Source organism: Oncorhynchus nerka, linkage group LG9b, assembly GCF_034236695.1.
Source record: "Oncorhynchus nerka isolate Pitt River linkage group LG9b, Oner_Uvic_2.0, whole genome shotgun sequence".
NCBI lineage: Eukaryota > Metazoa > Chordata > Actinopteri > Salmoniformes > Salmonidae > Oncorhynchus > Oncorhynchus nerka.
In genome coordinates this window covers 30,454,714-30,480,981 of record NC_088424.1, presented here as the reverse complement: position 1 = coordinate 30,480,981, position 26,268 = coordinate 30,454,714, and the positions used below count along the sequence as shown (strand labels likewise).

General features: G+C 42.2%; 1 protein-coding gene across 1 annotated transcript in view; it reads right to left on the bottom strand.

The window, feature by feature from the left end:
• Window positions 1-10,576: 10,576 nt before the first annotated feature.
• Window positions 10,577-26,268, bottom strand: part of LOC115114584 (GREB1-like protein) — a 47,805-nt gene continuing 32,113 nt past the window's right edge. Inside the window, exons 26-31 of the mRNA XM_065013523.1 lie at window positions 23,403-23,607; window positions 21,429-21,594; window positions 20,712-21,081; window positions 18,313-18,513; window positions 12,523-12,661; window positions 10,577-12,212 (exon numbers count right to left, since the gene is read on the bottom strand). Coding sequence (XP_064869595.1) covers window positions 12,049-12,212; window positions 12,523-12,661; window positions 18,313-18,513; window positions 20,712-21,081; window positions 21,429-21,594; window positions 23,403-23,607 — 1,245 coding nt within the window. The 3' untranslated portion in view covers window positions 10,577-12,048. The remainder of the gene's footprint in view (window positions 12,213-12,522; window positions 12,662-18,312; window positions 18,514-20,711; window positions 21,082-21,428; window positions 21,595-23,402; window positions 23,608-26,268) is intronic.

Genomic DNA, 26,268 nt, shown 5'->3' with positions numbered 1-26,268 from the left:
GTAATATAAGGAATTTTAAATTATTTGTATATTTTACTTTTCATACCTTTTAGCAATTCCATTGAATTTTGATACTTACAGTGCCTTGCAAAAGTATTCAGCCCCTTGGTGTTTTTCCTATTTTGTTGCATTACAACCTGTAATTTAAATTGATTTTATTTGGATTTCATGTAATGGACATACACAATAGTCCAAATTGATGAAGTGAAATGAAAAAATGTACTTGTTTCAAAAAATGTTATAAAAAAAACAACGGAGAAGTGGTGCGTACATATGTATTCACCCCCTTTGCTATGACGCCCTTCAATAAGATCTGGTGCAACCAATTACCTTCAGAAGTCACATAATTAGTTAAATAAAGTCCACGTGTGCAATAAAAGTGTCACATCATCTGTCACATGATCTCAGTATATATACACCTGTTCTGAAAGGCACCAATGTCTGCAACACCACTAAGCAAGGGTCACCACCAAGCCAGCAACCCTGAAGACCAAGGAGCTCTCTCTCCAAACAGGTCAAGGACAAATTTGTGGAGAAATACAGATCAGGGTTGGGTTATAAAAAAATATCAGAAACTTTAAACATCCCACGGAGCACCATTAAATCCATTCGATTTTTTTCTAAAGAATTTGGTACCACAACAAACCTGCCAAGAGAGGGCCACCCACCAAAACTCATAGACCAGGCAAGGAGGGCATTATAATCAGAGAGGCAACAAAGAGACCAAAGATAACCCTGAAGGAGCAGCAAAGCTCCACAGCGGAGATTGGAGTATCTGTCCATAGGACCACTGTCACGATTTCCGCCGAAGTCGGTCCTTCTCCTTATTCGGGCGGCATTCGGAGGTCGACGTCACCAGCCTTCTAGCCATCGCCGATTCACTTTTAATTTTCCATTTGTTTTGTCTTTGTCTTACACACCTGGTTTCAATTCCCCAATTACTTCTTCATTATTTAACCCTCTGTTCCCCCATGTCTGTTTGTGAGTAATTATTTGTATGTAACACGGTTTGTTAATGTGGGCTCTCTTTTTGTATTGCATTTGTATATGTTGAGTAAAGTACGTTTATTTACTGATATCTGTTGTCCTGCGCCTGACTCCTCTACACTAGCTACACACAGACCTCATTACAACCACTTTAAGAGCAAGCAAACACTCCACAGAGCAAGGCTTTACGGAGAATGGCCAGAAAAAAGCCATTGCTTAAATTAGAAAATAAGCCAACACATTTGGTGTTCGCCAAAAGACATGTGGGAGACTCCCCAAACATAAGGAAAAATGTACTCTGGTCAGAGGAGACTAAATTGAGCTTTTTGGCCATCAAGGAAAATTCTGTCTGGCCAAACTCAACACCTATCATCACCCCGAGAACACCATGGTGGTGGCAGAATCATGCTTGTGGGGATGTTTTTCATTGGTAGGGACTGGGAAACTGGTCAGAATTGAACGAATGATGGACGGTGCTAAATACAGGGAAAATCTTGAGGGAAACCTGTTTCAGTCTTCCAGAGATTTGAGACTGGGACGGAGGTTCACCTTCAAGCAGGACAAGGACCCTAAGCATACTGCTAAAGCAACACTTGAGTGGTTTAAGGGGAAACATGTAAATGTCTTGGAATGGCCTAGTCAAAGCACAGACCTCAATCCAATTGAGAATCTGTGGTATGACTTAAAGCCTGCTGTACACCAATGGAACCCATCCCACTTGAAGGAGCTGAAGCAGTTTTGCCTTGAATGGGCAAAAATCCCAGTAGCTAGTGCCAAGCTTATAGAGACATACCCCAAGAGGCTTGCAGCTGTAATTACTGCAAAAGGTGGCTCTACAAAGTATTGACTTTGGGGGGTGAATAGTTATGCATGCTCAAGTTTTCTGTTTTTTGTTGTCTTATTTCTTGTTTGTTTCACAATCAAATATATTTTGCATCTTCAAAGTGGTAGGCATGTTGTGTAAATCAAATAATACAAACCCCCCCCAAAATAAATTAAAATCCAGATTGTAAGGCAACAAAAGAGTAAAATTCCCCCCAAAAAATGTCACTGTAAGTATATTTAACACCAAGTACTTTTAGACTTTTACTGAAGTAGTATTTTCCTGGGTGACTTTCACAATTAGGTACTTTTCCACCTCTGCTTGTTGGGTATGCATTGGTGTCCGATCTGTGTGCCAGCAGTTCAAACAGACAGCTTGGTGCATTTAACGTCAGTACTTCTCACAAATATAAGTAACAATGAATTCAATGTCTCCTCCACTTTGAGCCAGGAGAGATTGACATGTTACATACATTTTTACTTTGATATGAATCTGTGGGGATTGAGAAGTGAGTATACGCAATGCCCACTGTGTATAGCCTCCACTACACCACTTGAACGCACGCAAGCATGCACACACAAAACACACACACGCAATAAGCTCTAGAAGACTTTTGAGTAGACAGTGTTGACAAGTCACGTGATTTCCTTTTTGTCGCCATCATAGTGGTTATTATTGTTGTGTTACTGTGAAACACCACCCCAAAGGGCAAAACTCATAATATCAGGAATCTATGTGACCTATGATGTATTGACTAGACACACAGACACACGCACACCCTTACTGATCTAACTAAGCAATGACGTTCAATTACTTCTGTTTCATAATTCATTATGTCAGATATTTAATATTTTAATCATGCAAATTGTGAGTGGTTAGATTAAGTACAGTATTGCCAGCTACAGAGAGACTGCCCTGTGGGCTGAACATACTTTTGAGATGGAATCCTCAGGAGAGAGACATTAGGTTTCTTTGTCAAAGGCTTTGTAACAATGGCATTTTAAAAAGCTCTGTAGAAACAATGCAGTTGAGGAGGGAGGGTGAAGGGGGGGGGTGCATATGTAGCCCATGAAAGACTTTGTGTCTCAACCATTCTCTCAGCGCTGATAAACTCCCATGTTTACCACAGATGAAACACCTGGGGCAGGGTTTCCCAACTGTCGGAGGTGGTTTTATTTGGCCCCTAAATTTTCTGGGGAAAAAAAGAGAAAAACATATTTCATTGTTGGACATAAAAGACTGTAAAAACACCAGGAAATCCAAGTTATTTTCATTTAAGAAATCTGTTCCCAAGTATTCCCACACATAATAGTGACACGTGATCGTATACAAATGTAAGCAAGATTTGAAATTATTCTGTTTTAGTCGAATATGATATACAGTACCAGTCAAACGTTTGGACACACCTACCCATTCAAGAGTTTTTCTTAATTTTTTTGTAGAATTATAGTGAAGACATCAAAACTATGAAATAACACATATGGAATCATGTAGTAACCAAAAAATATATATATATATATATATTTTATATTTGAGATTCTTCAAAGTAGCCACCCTTTGCCTTGATGACAGCTTTGCACAATCTTGGCATTCTCTCAACCAGCTCCATGAGGTAGTCACCTGGAATACATTTCAATTAACAGGTGTGCCTTGTTAAAAATGTGTGGAATTTCTTTCCTTCTTAATGCGTTTGAGCCAATCAGTTGTGTTTTAACAAGGTAGGGGTGGTATTCAGAAGATATCCCTATTTGGTAAATTACAAAGTCTATACTATGGCAAGAACAGCTCAAATAATCAAAGAGAAATGACAGTCCATCATTACTTTAAGACGTGAAGGTCAGTCAATCTGGAAAATGTCAAGAACTTTGAAAGTTTCTTCAAGTGCAGTCACAAAAACCATCAAGCGCTATGATGAGGACCGCCACAGGAAAGGAAGAGCAAGAGTTACCTCTGCTGCAGAAGATAACTTCATTAGAGTTACCAGCCTCCGAAATTATAGCCGAAATAAATGCTTCATAGAGTTCAAGTAACAGACACATCGCAACATCAACTGTTCAGAGGAGACTGCGTGAATCAGGCCTTCATTGTCAAATTGCTGCAAAGAAACCACTACTAAAGGACACCAATAAGAAGAGACTTGCTTGGGTCAAGAAACACTAGCAATGGACATTAGACCGGTGGATTTTTGGTTCCAACCGCAGTGGCTTTGTGAGACGCAGAGTAAGTGAATGGATGATCTTCGCATGTGTGGTTCCCACCGTGAAGCATGGAGGAGGTGTGATGGTGTGGTGGGTGCTTTCACAGTGATTTATTTAGAATTCAAGGCACTCTTGACCAGCATGGCTACCACAGCATTCTGCAGCAATATGACAGCAATGTGACAATCTGGTTTGCAGCAAAATTACAATCTGGTTTGCCCTTAGTTATACTCCAATTTGTTTTTCAACAGGACAATGACCCAACAAACATCCAGGCTGTGTAAGGGCTATTTGACCAAGGAGAGTGGTAGAGTGCTGCATCAGATGACCTGGCCTCCACAATCACCCAACCTCAACCCAATTGAGATGGTCTGGGATGAGTTGGACCGCAGAGTGAAGGAAAAGCAGCCAATAAGTGCACAGCATATGTGTGAACTCCTTCAAGACTGTTGGAAAAGCATTCCAGGTGAAACTGGATGAAAGAATGCGAAGAGTGTGCAAAGCTGTCATCAAGGCAAAGGGTGGCTACTTTGAAGAATCTCAAATATAATTAGATTAATTTAACACTTTTTGGTTACTACATGATTCCATGTGTTATTTCATAGTTTTGATGTCTTCACTATTGTTCACCAATGTAGAAAATAGTAAAAATAAAGAAAAACCCTTGAATGGTGTTCTTCTTCCTGTCAATTTGTAGTCTACAAATGATTTGTAATCATGTTCTGGCCCACCGACCATCCGCTCAAGAAAAAAACTTTCCAAGGCTGAATCTAGGTGATCATCCCTGACCTAGGGCATCAGCAGTCCTCTGAGAGAGAGACAGAGATAGAGATAGGAGAGATGGAGAGAGAAAGAAAAAGAGAGCGTGAGAGATGAGATAGAGAGAGAATGCAAGTGTCTGTTCCTCCCAACGGGGCAATTATGACAGAGTTTATAAAGGAATCAGTGTGCCAGCCTTCCACTCTTCTCTTCCTTATCACTGCTAGAGTCTTAAAATAACCTTATGTTACACATCCACCTCCAGCCCATGTGACAACTCCCATGTCCCAAAAGTACTGCACATGAGTCAACCATGGGCTAACTCCCCCCACCAACATCCCCATTAAAACACCTTTAATGCTGTTGATGAAAGAGCAGCGGGTCACTGTCAAAATGGTTGACACAAAAAAAGATGTTACGTACTACAAGCCAAAATCTTTAGTAAGGAACAGATTATTCTAAAACATGGCCTCAGGGGATTATTTATCAATCAAAATATTATGTAAGAAAGGAATAAGTTAGCAGTTTGTGTCCATCATTATAAAGATTTTTTTATCCACCAATTATAGTTTAATTGAACGAGTTCAACGTGAGCACAGTACAACATAAATGATCAGGTTTCAGGTAAGACACAGGTGCAGACTGTGTTGAAGTAACAATGTTTATTGCAACAACAGGGACAGGCTAACGACAGGTCAAAGCAGATAGGGGTCGATAATCCAGAGTATTAGGATTGGTAAAGGCACAGGACGGCAGGCAGGCAGAGTGGTCAGGCAGGCGGGCTCAGAGTCAGGACAGGCAAGGGTCAAAACCAGGAGGACGAGAAAAAGAGATACTGGGGAAAAGCAGGAGCTGAAACAAAATGCTGGTTGACTTGAACAAACAAGACGAACTGGCCCAGACAGAAAACACAGGTATAAATACCCAGGGGATAAGTGTGGAAGATGGGCGACACCTGGAGAGGGGTGGAGACAAGCACAAGGACAAGTGAACAGATCAGGGCATGACATAAACAAAACAAATTCTCAACTCCCTAGTTTATTGTAATGTTACTTTATTACATTCATAAATTGCAACGACAAAAGCATGTTTTCCAAATTCCAATGTTCACAGTCCACATACTATACAATCACAACAGTCAATATGAGGTCAAGGCTACCATCGGGTGGGTCGCATAATCTCTAGAAAGAAACATACATGCACACAACAGGTGATGCTTCAATGAAGATTGTGAGAAGCAAATTGCATAACTTACATGCTCATCTAATTATCTACAAACAAGACACATTTTATGGGTCAAAGGGGCTTGATAATAAATCAATACATCTGATTAATCAATCAACACTGTCATTACTGACAATGTAATCTATATTTTTTGGTGTCTTTGTTCATCATTTACCCTTTACAGTTTTGATGACAATGGTCAATACTTTTTATTTTGCTGCTGGCAAGTTGTATAGTGCAAGTTCACATTTCCTTCTCCCTCGAATTTCAATAGAATTTCAATAGATAACACTCAAGATCTCTTGGTCTTGTGCAAAGCCTTTATCGATGGTTTTCAGAAGAGGATACAATCAAAATTACTACACTTCAATATGATTATCAGTCCAAAATGCTTGAGAAAATAAATAAGAACCTCTCATGTAAAGGACATGATTTTCATTTTAAATAAAGAATATCCAACATGAGAAATGAGAGGGAACAAACACATGGTAAGAATAAATCTGAAATAGATTTGTTGTGCCTTGCCTGGCAAACACAGAATGCAGACAAATACATTATCATGACACCAAAACATAACTGATAAAAGTGAACATACTAAAATGGTCAAAAACCCTCTGTGAGTTGTAATAGGGTTTATTTTATATATTAATGTAAACAAAGCTTTTAACACAGTAGTCCTAAAATTCAACCATTTCCTAAACTCAACCCCAACCAGACAAATTCTCTCCCTAGCTTTGGTCTATAGCCATTGTAAGACTTACTATAATATTAACTGTAAATTAGTGAGGATTGAGTGATTGATCTATGTAACAACATCATTTAATAAGGCATATTCTTTGGATGACCCCGTGCAGTAACATATAAAAACATTCCTACCTATGTCCAACTGACCTAGTCATCTGATAGTGACTCTACACACCCATTCACTGATTATCCATAGTTTCATGAGAAAACCTGCAACTGTAAGTGATTTGACTGAATTAATTTAGGTATATGGGTGGAGGCCTAAGCCATCTATACAATGAAGCACAGAAATATAACACTGAGTAATATTACAATCAGAAACAAGACCACATGAACATTCAATAGCAAGATAGAGGTGGCAGGGAAAGTTTGTTCTTTCTCTAACATCTAGTAGTGAGAGCTACTGGGATATATGCATCAGCTGGGCTGGACAATCTGGACCCTCTCTTTCTAAAATTATCCGCCGCCATTGTTGCAACCCCTATTACCAGTCTGTTCAAAGGAGGTGACACTCTAGACCCAAACTGTTATAGACCTATATCCATCCTGCCCTGCCTTTTTAAAGTCTTCGAAAGCCAAGTTAATAATCAGATCACTGACCATTTCGAATCCCACCGTACCTTCTCCTCTGTGCAATCCGGTTTTCGAGCTGGTTACGGGTGCACCTCAGCCACGCTCAAGGTACTAAACGATATCATAACCACCATCAATAAAAGACAGTACTGTGCAGCCGTCTTCATCGACCTTGCCAAGGCTTTCGACTCTGTCAATGTTTGGTCCGCCTCTCGTTCAGATGAAGAAAACCATTACAGCCCATCTGTAAATAGCCCACCCAATCTAACTACCTCATCCCAATATTGTTTTTATTTACTTTTCTGCTCTTTTGAACACCAGTATTTCTACTTGCACATCACCATCTGCTCATCTATCACTCCAGTGTTAATTTGCAAAAATTGTATTACTTTTCTACTATGGCCTATTTATTTCCTTACCTCCTCATACCATTTGCACACACTGTATATAGACTTTCTCTTTTTTTCTATTGTGATATTGACTGTACGCTTGTTTATTCTATGTGTAACTCTGTGTTGTTGATTGTGTCGCACTGCTTTGCTTTATCTTGTTCAGGTCGCAGTTGTAAATGATAACTTGTTCTCAACTAGCTTACCTGGTTAAATAAAGGTGAAATAAAATAAAATAAAAATCAACTGCATAACATGAAATATAATTATACTATTTATCTAAGTATCAGCCCTTTAGAGCTAGCTGATTGTTCAACAGGTCTCATCCTGCTCTCCCTCACACCTTTTGAGTGGCTCAGTTAAACTAAAAAAGATAGTATCATGGGAACAGTTTTGTGAGGGACAACATGTTACATTATGAAGGAACAAAAGCAACAGGATCCCTTGCAGTGGCTTGCCAGTCAATATACAGTGGCTCGGATATCAACTAGAAGCGTTTCCCCCGACAAACCAGCATCGAAATGTATAGAAATCAAATACACTCCAGACTCTATCATCTTTACACTAGTAATCTAATAATGGAGTGGGATTTATTCTTGAGTGTTCTTGTGAATTAGGCAGACAGTAGAAGGGGATAGTGGCACCGGAGGGGATGGCTGCCGTTTTACGGGCCCCTAACCAACTGTGCTATTTTGTTAGTTTTTATGCATTTTTTACAACTTATTCTGTACATAATGTTGCTGCTTCTGTCTTTAATCAGAACAGCAATTACTCACCTCGAACTAGACAACAAAGGATATACTGCTTTCTCGAGAACAGGCCCAAATCCCCGTCATTTGCGTGAAGAAAAGACAGAGAAAAAGGGGGCCGAGGTCGGGTTGCCTTCTGAGAATTCATAGGCGAGTGAGTAAACGTCCACTACCATCCGTTCTATTGGCCAACGTGCAATCATTGGAAAATATAATTGATGATCTACGATTAAGACTATCCTACCAACGGGACATTAAAAACTGTAATATATTATATTTCACCGAGTCGTGGCTGAACGACGACACAGATCATATAGAACTGGCTGGGATAACTGTGCATCAGCAGGACAGAGGAGCTACGTGTGGTAAGACGAGAGGCCGGTGTATGTGTGTCTATTTGTCAATAACAGCTGGTGCACGATGTCTAATATTAAAGAAGTCTCAAGGTATTGCTCTCTTAAGGTAGAGTACCTCATGATAAACTGTAGACCACACTATCTACCAAGAGAGTTCTCATCTATATTATTCGTAGCCATCTATTTACCACCACAAACTGATGCTGGCACTAAGACCGCACTCAACGAGCTGTATAAGGCCATAAGTAAACAAGAAAATGCTCATGCAGAAGCGGCGCTCCTAGTGGCTGGGGACTTTATATCCTCCTGATTCCTGCTTACAAGCGAAAACTAAAGCAGGAAATACCAGTGACTTGCTCAATACGGAAGTGGTCAGATGACGCAGATGCTACGCTACAGGACTGTTTTACTAGCATAGACTGGCATATATTCCGGGATTCATCCAATGGCATTGAGGAGTATACCACCTCTGTCACCGGCTTCATCAATAACTGCATCGACGACGTCATCCCCACAGCAACCGTACATATCCCAACCAGAAGCCATGGATTACAGGCAACATCCGCATCGAGCTAAAGGCTAGAGCTACCGCTTTCAAGGAGCAGGACACTAATCCGGATGCTTATAAGAACAAACTGGCAAGTGTCTTCATTGACATGTTCAACCTCTCCCGGACTGATCTGTAATACCTACATGTTTCAAGCAAACCCCCATGGTCCCTGTACACAAGGAAGAGAAGATCATTTGCCTCAAATATTGCCTCCCTGTAACACTCACGTCGGTAGCCATGAATTGCTTTGAAAGGCTAGTCATGGCTCACAACACCATCATCCCAGAAACCCTAGACCCACTTCCAGTTCGCATACCAACAGATCCACAGACTACGCAATCTCAATCACACTCCACACTGCCCTTTCCCACCTGGATAAAGCTCATCACTAAGCTAAGGACCCTGGGACAAAACACCTCCCTCTGCAACTGGATCCTGGGCTTCCTGACGTGCCTTCCCCAAATTGTAAGTGTAGGCAACAACACATCTGCCATGCTGATCCTCAACACTGGGGCCCCTCAGGGGTGCGTGCTTAGTCATCTCCTGTACTCCATGTTTACCCACAACTGCGTGGCCAAACACGACTCCAACAACATCATTAAGTTTGCTGATGACACAACAGTGGTAGGCCTGATCACCGACAACAATGAGACAGCCTAAAGGGAGGAGGTCAGAGACCTGGCAGTGTGGTGCCAGGACAACAACCTCTCGTTCAATGTGAGCAAGACAAAGGAGCTGATCATGGACTACAGAAAAAGGCGGGACGAACAGGCCCCCATTGACATGGACGGGGCTGTAGCGGATCGGGTCGAGAGATTCAAGTTCCTCTGTGTTATCACCAACCACCTATCATGTTCCAAGCACACCAACACAGTCATGAAGAGGGCACGACAACACATTGTACCCCTCAGGAGACTGAACAGATTTGGCATGGGTCCTGCACCATCGAGAGCATCCTGACCGGTTGCATCACCGCCTGGTATGGCAACTGCTCGGCATCTGACAGTATGGCGCTACAGAGGGTATTGCGTACGGCCCAGTGCATCACTGGGGCCAAGCATCCTGCCATGCAAAACCTATATACTAGGCGGTGTCAGAGAAAGGAACCGGAGCACCGAGTCTTGGACCAAAAGGTTCCTTAACAGCTTCTACCCCCAGGCCATAAGACTGCTGAACAATTAATCAAATGGCCACCTGGACTATTTACATTGCCAACCCCCCCCATTAGTTTTTTTCATTGCTGCTACGTCACTGTCTATTATCTATGCATAGTCACTTTACCCATACCTACATGTACAAATTACCCCGACTAACCTGCACATTGACTCAGTACCAGTACCCCCTGTATATAGCCTTGTTATTGTTCGTGTTACTTTTTATAATTTTTCACTTTAGTTTATTTAGTCAATATTTTCTTAACCAACAATGCAGTTCAAGAAAGAGTTGAAACTTGTTTGGGATCCGGATGAAAAGCGTGCCCAAAGTAAACTGCCTGTTACTCAGGCCCAGAAGCTAAGATATGCATTTGGATTTGGATAGAAAACACTCTAAAGTTTCTAAAACTGTTAAAATAATGTCTGTGAGTATAACAGAACTGATATGGCAGGCGAAACCCAGAGGACAAACCATACCAAAAACATATTTTTTCAGCCTACCACTTTTCAATGGCTGTCACTTTTATTATAAGGTGAAATCCTCCCAGACTGCAGTTCCTAGGGCTTCCACTAGATGTCAACAGTCTTTAGAAAGAGTTTCAGGCTGTTTTTTTTTTTTTAAATGACCCAGAAATTGAAGTTGGCTGTAGTGTTTCCAAGCACGTGAATGAGAGCACGGTCTTTGGTATTTTTCTCCGGTAAAAACCATACAATTTAAGACGGAGAATCGTTATTGTTTATTTACGTATTAGGGAACCTAAGGTTTGATTATAAACATTGTTTGACTTGTTTGGAAAAGTTTATTAGTAATGTTTGGGATTCATTTTGAATGCATTTTGATGGAGGGAAACTGGGAGGATTATTGACTGATGCGCGCCAGCTAAACTGAGTTTTTATGGATATAAAGAAGGACATTATCAAACAAAAGGACCATTTGTGATGTAACTGGGACATTTTGGAGTGCCAATAGAAGAAGATCATCAAAGGTAAGGCATTTATTATATCGCTATTTCTGACTTTCGTGTCGCACCTGCCTGGTTGAAATATGTTTTTCATGGTTTTGTATGTGGGGCGCTGTCCTCAGATAATCGCATGGTGTGCTTTCGCCAGGCTCAGATCGGGGACAGACTCCAACACAACCCTCAGTTAAGAGTCTCTGGCTAAACAATTCTGTTCCGAACATAGTGCAGCGTGGGAGAGGAGCGAATAGGAGAAGTTACATCCACATTAATGATGGCCACGTGTCCATACAGGGCACTTGGGGCCTGGGTGTGCCCCAATACATCTCTCTGATCTCCTGACATACAGAGAATTGTTGTGCTTGTTAAGTGGTCTGAGAACAGATGCTATCCTCCTGTTTGATTAGGGTCTGTGTGACAGGAGGTCGACTGAACAGTTCTAAGAGTGATTGTATCCTCTGACAGACAAGAATAATTGTGATTGTTAACTGGTCTGAGATCAGTGGTTGGTGGTTATCCTTCTGCCTGGTTAGGGTCTATGGAACAGGAGGGCAGCTGAGCAGGTCTGGCATCAGTCTTAGGGTTAAACATGGCGTCCGGTGAGAAAGTAGAGGGGCCGGTCCTCGCTGCAGTTGGCCGTCTGGAACTCATCCCTCAGGCGGAACTGCCACTTGTCCTCCAACTCCAGCCGCATGATGGTCTGACGCAGAGAGTTACGATCCCTGCAGATCACACACAACGTGGCACCTTGGAACAGGGTCAGAGGTCATAGGTCAAGGAACCAATCAGAAAGGTGCCATTGTTTTCCTACGGTATATACGTGTATTGTTGTATGGTTCATTATACAGTATATGTCATTTTGGATGTATATATTGGAAAACATTATAATCAGAGGTCAGAGAACCAGTCAGAAAGGTGGTATTGATCGAGTGAATTGAATTGAAGATGAATAGCCCTAGGCCTCACAGACTTAAATGGTTCCAAAACTATGGATGAGGTTACACTTAACTTTACATAAGGGCTAACAAAACACAACATAGAAAATAGCATTAGTTACCTTTGAGGAAGTGAAACTTCTTGAGGAGGCCAGAGACAACGAAGGAGTCACACAGGTAGAGCAGCAGGCCGCTGAAGACCAGACCCTGGTGGTCCAGGTTTGAGGAGTGTGGCCTGGAGCTGACGTAACATACTGACACCTGGGGATGCAGAAAGCACAGTCACATCTCCTCCATCTCAGTCATGATGTTTTATCATGGGAACATGGAATCGTTCCAATTGTCCAAATCCTATACGAAAAATTCTTAAAACCTGTGCTCGACTTAACATTTTTACAATACATTTATTTTGCAGAAATCAATACATGAGTTGGACACAAGGTTGGCCTTCAGAAAGTATTCATTCCCCTTACATGTTAGAATCACCTTCGGCAGCAATTACAGCTGTGACTCTTTCTAGGTAAGTCTCTAAGACTTACACACCTGGATTGTGCAATATTTGCAGAACATTTGCAGAAAATATTCATACCCCTTGACTTATTCCATATGTTGTTGTGTTACAGACAGAATTCAAAATGGATTATATAGTTTTTGTCTCACCCATCTACACACAATACTCCATAATGACAGTAATTCAAAACATGTTTGACATTTTTGCAAATATATTTAAAATACAATACAGAAATATCTACTTTACATAGTATTCACACCCTTGAGTCAATACGTTGTAGAAGCACCGTTGGCAGCGATTACAGCTTTGAGTCATTCTGGGTAAGTCTCTAAGAGCTTTCCACACCTGGATTGTGCAACATTTGCCCACTATTCTTTTCAAAATTCTTCAAGCTCTGGCAAATAATTGGTTGTTGATCATTGCTAGACAACCATTTTTAAGTCTTGCCATAGATTTTGAAGTAGATTTAAGTCAAAACTGTAACACAGCCACTCAGGAACATTCACTGTCTCCTTGGTAAGCAGCTCCTGTGTAGTTTAGGTTATTATCCTGCTGAAACATGAATTCCTCTCCCAGTGTCTGTTGGAAAGCAGACTGAACCAGGTTTCCCTCTAGAACTTTGCCTGTGCTTAGCTCCATTTCCTTTTAATCCGGAAAAACGGAAGTATCTATGGTTCAACGAACACCTGGAAGATGGATTATATCTCTCAATCTCCGCGTAGGTCGGTAATAATATTAATAAAGATAATAATACGGTGACGTGCCCCCACTGTTCATTTAAACTGTGCGTCAGATCACACACTGTTTTAGAGAATCTTCTCACCCAAACATTCAGAGTGACAGGAAAGTACTGACGATCTTCCAGGTATTTGTAGAACCATAGTTTCATTGGTAACTTCTGTTTTATATGTATGAAGTAGAACGGAAGTTAAGAATGTAAATATGGTTCTACAAATACTTGGAAGACTGTCAGATATGCCAACAAGCACTACTAACCTTTGATTAATGTGCCGGTGCTACTGGAAGAATGGCAGACCCCATGTTGTGGCAAGATGCAACGTTGACCTTGTAAAATCTTGAGAACGTGCAGAGCGACGACCAGACAGCAGCTGTGCATATCTCATTCAGGGGGCCGCCTCTCAGTGCAGCCCAATATGTGACAACACTTCTGGTCCAGTAATATATCACACTTTCTGGGACAGGGAGCCCTATACCCTTGTAGGCCTGAGTAATGACATCCACAACCCAGTGAGAAATCCTCTGCTTGGACAATGCAAGACCTTTTGACTTCCCAACGAAGCACAGGAACTGCTAGGCTGATTTCCTGTAGTGCTCCAAGACATGCACATAGCATTTGAGGGAACAGGCTGGACACTGGAGATTTGCTCGCTCCTCCTCCGCATTCTGGAAAGGAGTGAGGGAAGAAGGCCGCCAGCTCGATGGCTTGATGTGAAGGGGTGATACATTTAGGCAAAAGGCTGGATAGGACCATAAGGCCTTCCATGGTATGCAGACAGGACTCATAGAGAGTTCGTGGAGCTCACTCCCACGTTTCGCTGATGAAATAGCTAAGAGGAAAACCATTTTCAGAACGTAACCATTTTATGTCTGACTCCTCCGTATGTTCGAAGGGAGGTTTTCGCAGATCCCAAGTTCTCGCCCGGACAGGTCCACATGTTCAGTTCCAAACCGCTGCCTTATCATCTTCACTACTTGCGGGTGAAGTCTCCATTCTCCCGGGGCCGTTTTCTGTCACGACAAGAAGTCCGCCACCTCGTTCACCTTGCCTGGGAGATGAATGGCTCGTAGGGCCCATGTCAGAAGTTGTTGGGCCACCTCATTCCCCCTTGATGGTTGATGTGGAACACTGTCAATGTATTGTCTGATTGTATCAGGAACCGGCAGAAAGTGATTCAGGGCTAGGTAAACTGTCTGAAGTTCTAGCACGTTGATGTGCATTTTTCTCCAGCGGGGGACCCACTCTCCCCATACAGACCTGTGTTGCCACAGTGCTCCCCAGCCTGTTAGTGAAGCGTCGGTTGTCAGTTCCCGCCTTACCGGAATTGATCCAAGAGGGACATCTGTAGTCAGGTAGGTTCTCTTCCTCCATGGCCGCAGAGTAGAGTAGCATGCCCATGTCACCTGCATTTGAGTGTTTCTGTCCCACTTGGGGTCCAGACGGAGGTCATTAAACCACACTTGTAGTAGTCTTAAAGACAGGAGGCCTAAAGGTGTCACACTGGAGGCCGCCGTGAGCGTGCCCATCAGTTGTTGGAACGTTGGTACCTTCACCACTCATTAAACTGGAAAATTGCAGAAGAAGAATGCTGTCCACACACTGAGAGTTTTACATGCCATCATAGTACAGGAGTTCAGAGCCATACCAATAAAGGTGACCTTTTGGCCTGGTGTGAAGTTTTTTGTTTTTGTTGTTCATGGTAAGGTGGGTCAGTGTCAACGCTTGGTTCTCAGCCACAAACTCGCGAGAGGGGGAGAAGATGAGCCAGTCGTCAAAGTAAGGAAGGATCCTGATCCCCTGTAGGTGGAGGGAGATCATGGCTGCACTCACACATCTTGTGGAGATGCAAGGAGCCAGGGAGAGGACGAAGGGTAATATCGCAAATTGATATGCCTGGCTTTGGATGGCGAAACTGCAGAAAATGCCTGTGTTCTTGTAACGCCCTGACCATAGAGAGCGCTTGTTTCTCTATGGTGTAGTAGGTCAGGGCGTGACTAGGGGGCATTCTAGTTTATAATTTCTATGTTGGTGTTTTTGTATGATTCCCAATTACAGGCAGCTGGTAATCGTTGTCTCTAATTCGGGATCATATTTAATTACCTCTTTTTTTTGTGTTTGTGCACCACGTAGGCACGTTTTGTTGTTCGTTTATTGATTTATTGTTTTTGCTTTAAGTTCCACTTTTGAAATAAATATGTGGAACTCAAAATCCCTTAGTCCCGTTCTTACGACAACCGTGACAGTTCTGGTAAAACAGGAACGTGAAGGCCATCAGTTTCGTGGGCCTTAGCTATTTTGGTCGCCCTGGGTGGATCCAGGTGATCAACGCTGGTAAATTACCTGTGAAAACCAGGCTGTCAATTCTGACTAACCTCGCTTCCCTTACTTTCACAGGCATAATGGTGCAGTTAATGCAGGGTTCAGCAAGGGCCTCATACAGGTGGCCAACGCTTAGGCAGGCAGGGCACAGGTCATGACCATCTTCTACTTGTAGTTTAGCTTCACAAGAGGAGCAGCTATGCATGCCCAGTGTTCTCTCAGAATGTGAAGAAAAAATATATAAAATAAACAAATAAAATATTTCTTATGCAATAATCTGATTAATCAAGTTAACTAATATAATAGTAACTGGAGACTGTATTACAACAACTATCACAATACAGAGTAAAGGTAGAGAGCTACAATAATCTGGCAGGAATTCTACAGCACCTGCCAAACAATTTAGGGTGAGCCTAGCTATGACCACAGGGCTGGAGCAGGAGAGATATCATGTTTAGGAGAGATATCACATAGGCTTATTAATGTGAAACACGCACGAATGGCCGTTGTTTGGTAAGCCAAGCTGACAACACACAGTGGCAGCTAGGTGGAGTTAGTAAACTAGCTGATGACACACAGTGGCGCTAGCTTGTAGCATGCCAGTAATACCAGGGGAGAGGGATGGCTAGGGGAGGCAATCCAAATCTCACGTCTTATAGCTGAGTAGGCTAACAACCTTCCTAGACGCGGTTATCAAGGGAAGTGACCCGTTCGAGTTTTAAATAGTCGAAGGACAACGAGTGCCCAGTGGCCTCGATAACGAGCACAGCAGTGGAGAATATCTTGACAAGGTTAGCACCGGAGTACGGTGGCCAAGACACACACACACCACTTTGACATTGTAAGGGTATTGTGTATATGCCAGTGACCAAACATTTATATTTATCCATTTTAAATTCAAGCTGTAACAACAAAATGTGGAAATCTTAAGAATTTTCACATTCTCTCCACCCCTTTTTCAAAAGATTGCTCAGCTAATACTCAGGGCCTATGTTGAGGTAACTGACTAAATCTTACCTCAGGGCCTATGTTAAACACCCTCCCCCCATAGGCCAGAAAGAAAAAACGTGAAGTTTTACAGATAATCTCGTGCTATTTTACACATTTTGACACGAGGCTCCAATTTTTTTAACTGCTTTAGAACTCAGGGTTTCTTAAAAGATGGGACAATATCAACTATATTGTGATTGATCAGAGTATTAGCCATCACACCATGTAAAGGAACAACCTAATTATTATTATTATTATTTTTAATTAACTAACTGGATTCATGTCAACTCCATCAGACACCATAAAAGTCATTTCATTTTTACAGTTATTATCCAACAAGTGTTTAAAGGCCTTGATTGTTTAATTCTAATTGTAGATTATTCAAATATGGAATACAAATCTCCAAACGTCTTTTTGTTTTGTTTTATAGCTCTATTGAAGACTCCAGGGCTGATTTTGTTAGGATTTTGGCATGTTTTTCTAGGTTGAGAACATAAAACATAACATAAACATAAAGCAAATATGATCCCTTATACCTAGAACAGCAAATACTTCAACAGCAAATGTTGCAGAACAGTGATTCTAATATTTGTTCTGAATATTTACAAAAAAACGATACCTCACCATCAGTGATGGAATTGACAAGCCACTGACGGAGATGACAATAGATCTTGAAAACAGACATATTATTCCCTCTAAAAAGAAAAGTTCAATACAAACAATTGTAAAATATGGAGAATGATTCATTTCAAAATCCCCAATAAAAACAACCATCCGATCAGATCTTGCATCACTCTGACGGAGTTGACATTAGACAGAAATCTGACGGAGTTGATGTTTTACATAGTTGACAAAAACAAAAATGTTCTTCATTCAAGTGGTATTCAAAGCAGCAATTTTGTTTTTCCTCAGTAGCTTTATGACTCCAAAATCTAATGACATTCAACCTATTTTAACCAAAATGCATATTCTATCTTAATCTATCAAGCAGACGGAGTTGACAGTTCATGGTTGTGACCAAGGTGATTCCAATATTGTCTGTTTAAATCTATCAAAATTAGAGAACTTAACAGATTATGAGTGGTCTTTTAGCGCTACATGTAATGAGGACATGAATAAGGATTTTAGACAAATCAGGCAACTGTCTATGGATCTTACCTCAGGGCCTATGTTGAGGAAACTGTCTATGGATCTTACCTCAGGGCCTATGTTGAGGAAACTGTCTATGGATCTTACCTCAGGGCCTATGTTGAGGAAACTGTCTATGGATCTTACCTCAGGGCCTATGTTGAGGAAACTGTCTATGGATCTTACCTCAGGGCCTATGTTGAGGAAACTGTCTATGGATCTTACCTCAGGGCCTATGTTGAGGAAACTGTCTATGGACAGCACAGGGTTGCTGTTGTTCTGTACTGCCTTGGGGAACAGTCTGTGGCTGCAGCTTTGGAGGAACTTCTCTAGGAGGAACTGAGCCGGGGCAGCCAGGAGGGTGTGATCACTGTCTGGGGCACAGACATACTGGTACGGGCTGATGGGGGCTGGATTCTCCATCACCTAGAGGGGGAGCAGGTTGGGGGTTAGGGTGACTGACTGTGTTTCAGACATTTTTAGGCACATACAAACACACTATATTATGTACAATACCAGTCAAACGTTTAGACACACCTACTCTTTCCAAGGTTTTTCTTAATTTTTTACTATTTTCTACATTGTAGAATAATAATGAATACATCAAAGCTATGAAATAAAACATATGGAATCACGTAGTAACCAAAAAAGTGTTAAAGAAATTAACAAAATATTTTATACTTGAGATTCTTCAAAGTAGCAACCCTTTACCTTGATGACAGCTTTGAACACACTTGGCATTCTCTCAACCAGCTTCATGAGGTAGTCACCTGGAATGCATTTCAATTAACAGGTGTGCCTTGTTAAAAGTTAATTTGTGAAATTTCTTTCCTTCTGCCAATCAGTTGTGTTGTGAAAAGGTAGAGTTGGTATACAGAAGATAGCCCAATATGGTAAAAGACCAAGTCCATATTATGACAAGAACAGCTCAAATAAGCAAAGAGAAACGACAGTCCATCATTACTTTAAGACATGAAGGTCGGGCCTCCCGGGTGGCGCAGTGGTTAAGGGCGCTGTACTGCAGCGCCAGCTGTGCCATCAGAGACTCTGGGTTCGCGCCCAGGCTCTGTCGTAACCGACCGCACCAGCGACTCCTGTGGCAGGCCGGGCGCAGTGCGCGCGAACCAAGGTTGCCAGGTGCACGGTGTTTCCTCCGACACATTGGTGCGGCTGGCTTCCGGGTTGGATGCGCGCTGTGTTAAGAAGCAGTGCGGCTTGGTTGGGTTGTGTATCGGAGGACGCATTACTTTCAACCTTCGTCTCTCCCGAGCCCGTACGGGAGTTGTAGCGATGAGACAAGATAGTAGCTACTAAAAACAATTGGATACCATGAAATTGGGGAGAAAACGGGGTCAAATTTTAAAAAAATAATAATTTAAACACGGAAAATGTCAGGAACTTTGAAAGTGAAGTCGTAAAAACCATCAAGCGATGAAACTGGCTCTCACGAGGACCGCCACAGGAAAGGAAGACCCAGTTACTTCTGCTGCAGAGGATAAGTTCATTAGTGTTGACTGCACCTCAGATTGCAGCCAAAATAAATGCTTCAGAGTTCAATCAGATAATCATTATCAAATTGCTGGAAAAAGAAAACAATACTAAACTTGATAAGAAGAAGAGACTTGCTTGGCCAAGAAACACGAGCAATGGACATTAGACCGGATTAAATCTGTCCTTTGGTCTGATGAGTCCAAGTTAGAGATTTTTGGTTCCAACCACCATGTCTTTGTGAGATGCGGAGATCATCTGTTCACCTACTTTGCATGTGTGGTTCCCATCGTAAAGCATGGAGGAGGAGGTGTGATGGTGTGGGGGTGCTTTGCTGGTGACATTTTCAGTGATTTATTTAGAATTCAAGGCATACTTAACCAGCATTGTGCAGCGATACGCCATCCCATCTGGTTTGCTCTTAGTGGAAGCAGCCAATAAGTGCTCAGCATATGTGGGAACTCATTCAAGACTGTTGGAAAAGCATTCCTCATGAAGTTGCTTGAGAGAATGCCAAAAGTGTGAAAAGCTGTCTTCAAGGCAAAGGGTGGCTACTTTGAAGAATCTAAAATATATTTGATTTGTTTAACACTTTGTTGGTTACTACATGATTCCTTGTGTTATTTAATTTTTGTATTTGACCTTTATTTAGCTAGGCAAGTCAGTTTAGAACAAATTCTTATTTACAATGACGGCCTGCCAAAAGGAATCCTCGGGGGCGAGGGGGCTGGGATTAAAAATCCGAAAATAAAATTAAAATATAGGAAAAAAAAACACAACACAACAAGAGAGACAATACAACACTACATAAAGAGAGACCTAAGACAACAACATAGCATGGCAGTAACACAGCAAGGTAGCAACACAACATGACAACAACATGGTAGCAACACGGTAGCAACACAACATGGCAGTAGCACAAAACATGGTACAAACATTATTGGGCACAGACAAAAGCACAAAGTTATTTCATAGTAGTGATGTCTTCACTATTATTATACAATGTAGAAAATAATAAAAATAAAGAAAAACCCTTGAATAAGTAGGTGTGTCCTTACTTTTGACTGGTACTATATATATAAAAGGAAAAGTTAAAAAGAAGGATGTGGTAGAAAAAGTAGGAGCAGAAAACTCACTGTGAGTTTGGGTTTGACCAGAAAGTCCTTGTGTCCTCCAAAGGGAATGTGTTTCTTCATCAGGCTGAAGTGGTTGAAACGACAGAGCAGCAGACCACTGCTGTTGGCTCTCAGGTTGAAGTCCACCTCCTCACAGCTGTACCTGTTGAGGTCGTACTGGACGTTCTGTGTCAGGTCCACATTGAGCATGACAAAGTCATGGAGGTGGCATCGGGAGAAGGGCATGGCAGGCAGGCGGCGGGCCAGGGCACTGCTCCACTTGCGGGTGCCACACATGGTATACAGAAAGATCTTAGGAGTAGCCTCAATGTGTTGCAGCACCGTCTTCAAAGACACGTTGGTCAGACTGGGCCCTGTGTCTGCCATATCACTGAGGGAGAGAGGGAAGAGACAGATATTAGTAAGGGTGTTGATAGAGTAGTCCAGATAAATGATGGTTCTTTCTGAGAATTCATTGTAGATCAATATTCATGGACCAACAATCAGGGAGTTTGAGTATATACTGTATATATATTTTTTACATTTTAGTAATTTAGCAGACACTCTTATCCAGAGTGACTTACATGCATACATGTTGGTACTTTTTCATACTGGTCCCCAGTGGGAATCAAACCCACAACCCTGGCATTGCAAGCACCATGCTCTACCAACTGAGCCCCACATGAGGATATGCTTGCATGCGTGCGTGTGCATGCCAGTTTGAGTTTCAAACTGTACCTGCTGCTGTACTGGGGTTGGTGTGCGTTCCAGAGCACACAGGAGTCGTTCATCATGACTATGAAGGGCCAGATGTCATGCCTCTTGACCCCCTGCTCTCCCAGACGGTTCCTCTCCAGCTCCAGGTTGTGGTATGACAGCTCCTTGATCATGAACCGAGCTGCCCCTGGGACAGAGATAACAGTAATGTTACAGCTATGTTACTGACAGTGGGTATGTTCCAAATGGCACTCTATTCCCAATATGGTGCATTACTTTTGACCAGGGCTCTGACCATAATGACATATATGATGATGGTGGTGATCCACTGATCCCTTATTTATTTTGGTCTAGTCACATGACCTGACTAGAAAAAGGTCTGGACTGTGGTTATCCCCAAGGTCAAATCCAACAGATTTATTGTGGGTTGTTACGTTCCCCAGTTTATGTGTTGTAGTTTGTGTATTTGCATGTGTTTATTTCAGGAAATGGCTTCCTGAAATCCCTCAAGCAGCTTATTGGTCGACTCCATGGCTAATTGGAGAGCTGACCCCGCCCCCTCGTCAAGACGCAGCTGTCTCCAATTACCCATTCAATCTGAAGCTATATAAAAGCCAGTGTTCTGTTCAGGAGAAAGAGATTTTTCTGGGAGGTCATTGCAGAGATATTTTGATAGAGGTTCATTTTGCTGGGAGTTCATTGCTGAGAGTTGGTATGTTTTGTGAGTTTGTTGCTCAGATAGAGCTTATTTTGATGTCCTTTGTTTCTTAGTTTGTTTGTGAAATTGTTTAATATTCTGTTTCATTTATTCCCAGGGGGGAAGGCACCTAGGGAGTGCTTAGGCAAGAGGCCCGCGGGCATACATATACCCGTAGCATATTCGCTGTCTAGGCACACTAGGTAAGACCTGGGCGGACCACCCCCTGTATTTTGGTTAGGGCACCAGGTGGTGCTAAATTAGGTAAGTATTGGTTAGGCAGGTAAGATAGGAGAGGGGGCTTTGAGATTTACTTTCTTTGCTTTGGTTCCGTCCAGCCCCTTTTCCCCATATTACCGTGTAAAGGAATAAAGTCCTTGTAAACGGTACCACATTCTGCCTGTTGTCATTCTTACTTGCACCTACAGTCCATACCTTTTTCTCTTCACGGAGAGTTTAGTTGTAGCAGGGTGTTGTGTAACTGTAGTGAAGGGGTGCTGAGAAGCTTGTCAGGGAGGAAGTCAATCTCCTTCATAGAGGCGTGCGTAACATGGGTCAAATTCAATGAACACAGCAGAAAAATATTTGCCAACCACTAACTAAAGAGCTCTACCACAGAGCTCCAACTCAAACGACAGTCTGAACACAGTAGCTTTGACCTGAATTCTAATTATTACTTTATTGGTCCGTCCACCTGCTGAACTGTCCTGTTTTTATCGCCCTTTACCTAATGCCCCACGTGCCTGTAGTGCTGCAACACTATTGGTCCATCCATAAAGACTACACACCTGATTGGTGGATCCATATATCAGACTACTGGCCAGGCCCTACCCTATTGGTTAATGTAATATTTAACTCTTACCTACAGACGGCAAAATACAGTATGTCTCTTGAAGTTCACACTGACTGCCATAAATTCATCAGCAGAGAGAGATAAGCTGCTAGACAAACTAAAAGTGTAAAATACATAAATATAGTTAATAAAACACAAGGCAGCTCTATGATCTCTTTGCTGAGTGTTCTATCACACATTGCTACCACTCAGCAGTGAAACACCTTATTGAGCACTATGATGGGACGAAAAACCTGTAGTACTGCAACTCTCCAATCAAGGATCACAGAACTAGACCAATGAAATGAGAGGAACTATCTAAATGAGGGTTGAGGTTGCCCCTAGAAGCTGATCTTGGGTCAGTTGTGTATTTTCCCCACTAATGGTAAGGTTAGGATTGTGGGAGGGAAAGCTGATCCTAGAACTGTACCTCAGGGAAACTTCAGCGCAGAGCCCAGACACTCACCGACTCCAGCGCTGTTCAACATGGCTGGCAGCACCAGCAGGATGTGGTTGGGCCATTTTCTCCTGTAGTGTTGCATCTCGTATTCCTTGACCACCAGGATGTGGAGGTGGGTGGTGCCCTCCATGGCATGGAAAATGTTGAAAAGGCCGTGCTCCTGACGCCCCGTGGTCGGGGTGAAGATGGGGCTCTTCAACAGACTGGGGTCCTGGGGAGAGAAAGTAGAGATATAGTTAAAGTTGCATAGTGCAGCCGGCTAGGGCCCAGGTAGCCTGGTCAAGCAGACTGACTGTTGAGCTGAGCTATCACGAGATCAGGCTGCTTCCATTAGACTAGGACCAGGGCTCATTAGCATCAAACCACTAAAGTGAGAGAAGGAGAGGTACATCAGTGTATAGATCGCTCTGTGTGAGACATGTGGCAACTTCTTGTAACATAATGATGTGTGTGTCTGTGTTGATAATGTGTTGCTTACTGTAGGTGTTGTTTACTGTAGGTGTTGCTTATGGCACTGTTTCATTGAAACATATAACATGCAGTTAGGAAAGATAAGGCAAGCTTTTTCAAAAAGATATTGGCATCCTGTAGCACAAACTCAGAAAGGTTCTGGGACACTGAAGTCCATAGAGAATAAGAGCACCTCCTCCCAGCTGCCCACTGCACTGAGGCAAAAATCCACTATAATTGAGAATTTTAATAAGCATTTTTCTACGGCTGGCCATGCTTTCCACCTGGCTACCCCTACTCCGGTCAACAGCCCCCCACAGCAACTCACCCAAGCCTCCCCATTTCTCCTTCACCCAAATCCAGATAGCTGATGTTCCGAAAGAGCTGCAAAATCTGGACCCCTACAAATCAGCCTGGCTAGACAATCTGGACCCTCTCTTTCTAAAATTATCTGCCAAAATTGTTTCAACCCCTATTACTAGCCTGTTCAACCTCTCTTTCATATTGTCTAGGATTCCCAAAGATTGGAAAGCTGCCGCGATCATCCCCCTCTTCAAAGGGGAAGACACTCTAGGCCCGAACTGCTACAGATCTATATCCATCCTACCCTGCCTTTCTAAAGTCTTCGAAAGCCAAGTTAACAAACAGATCACCGACCATTTCGAATTCCACTGTACCTTCTCCGCTATGCAATCTGGTTTCAGAGCTGGTCATGGGTGCACCTTAGCCACGCTCAAGGTCCTAAACACTATCATAACCGCCATCGATAAGAGACATTCCTGTGCAGCCATATTCATCGACCTTTCCAAGGCTTTCGACTCTGTCAATTACCACATTCTTATCGGCAGACTCAGTAATCTTGGTTTCTCAAAGAACTGCCTCGCCTGGTTCACTAACTACTTCTCAGACAGAGTTCAATGTGTCAAATCGGAGGGCCTGTTGTCCGGACCTCTGGCAGTCTTTACGGGGGTGCCACAGGGTTCATATCTCAGGCCGACTCTCTTCTCTGTATACATCAACGATGTGGCTCTTGCTGCTGGTGATTCTCTGATTCACTTCTACGCAGACGACACCATTCTGTATACTTCTGGCCCTTCTTTGGACACTGTGTTAACCTGTTGAAGCTATGGGGGCGCTATTTCATTATTGGATAAAAAAACGTTCCCGTTTTAAGCTCAATATTTTGTCACAAAAAGATGCTCGACTATGCATATAATTGGCAGCTTTGGAAAGAAAACACTCTGACGTTTTCAAAACTGCAAAGATATTATCTGTGAGTGCCACAAAGCTCATGCTACAGGCGAAACCAAGATGAAACCTCAAACAGGAAATGAGCAGAATTTTTGAGGCTCTGTTTTTCCATCGTCTCCTTATATGGCTGTGAATGTGCCATGAACGAGCTTATGCTCTCTGCCGTTCGTCCAAGATGTCTGCAGCATTGTGACGTATTTGTAGGCATATCATTGGAAGATTGGCCATAAGAGACTACATTTGCCAGGGGTCCGCCCGGTGTCCTTTGCCTAAATTGGTGCGTAATTTTCAGCTGCACCCATTTTCCCATGCGATTCAGAGGGCAAAGCACACTTCTACGAACCATATATCATCGAAGAGATATGTAGAAAAACACCTTGAGGATTGATTCTAAACAACGTTTGCCGTGTTTCAGTCGATATTATGGAGTTATTTTGGAAAAAGTTTGGCGTTTTTATAACTGAATTTTCGTTTGTTTTTGGTAGCCAAACATGACGCAGAAAACGGACCGATTTCTCCTGCACAAATAATCTTTCAGGAAAAACGGAACATTTGCTATCTAACTGAGTCTCCTCATTGAAAACATCCGAAGTTCTTCAAAGGTAAATTATTTATTTGAATGTTTTTCTGGTTTTTGTGAAAATGTTGCCTGCTGATGCTAACGCTAAATGCTAATGCTAGCTATCAATAGCTATCAATACTGTTACACAAATGCTAGTTTTGCTATGGTAATTTGTAAGTCGCTCTGGATAAGAGCGTCTGCTAAATGACTTAAATGTAAAAATGTAATGTAATGGTTGAGAAGCATATTTTTGAAAATCTGAGATGACAGTGTTAACAAAAGACTAAGCTTGAGAGCTAGCATATTGATTTCATTTGCGATTTTCATGAATAGTTAACGTTGTGTTATGCTAATGAACTTGCGGATAGATTTACACAATCCTGGATCCAGGTTTTTTTAGTAGCTAAACGTGACGCACAAAATGGAGCGATTTCTCCTAAACAAATAATCTTTCAGGAAAAACGGAACATTTGCTATCTAACTGAGAGTCTCCTCATTGAAAACATCCGAAGTTCTTCAAAGGTAAATGATTTTATTTGAATGGTTTTCTGGTTTTTGTGAAAATGTTGCCTGCTGAATGCTAACGCTAAATGCTATGCTAACGCTAAA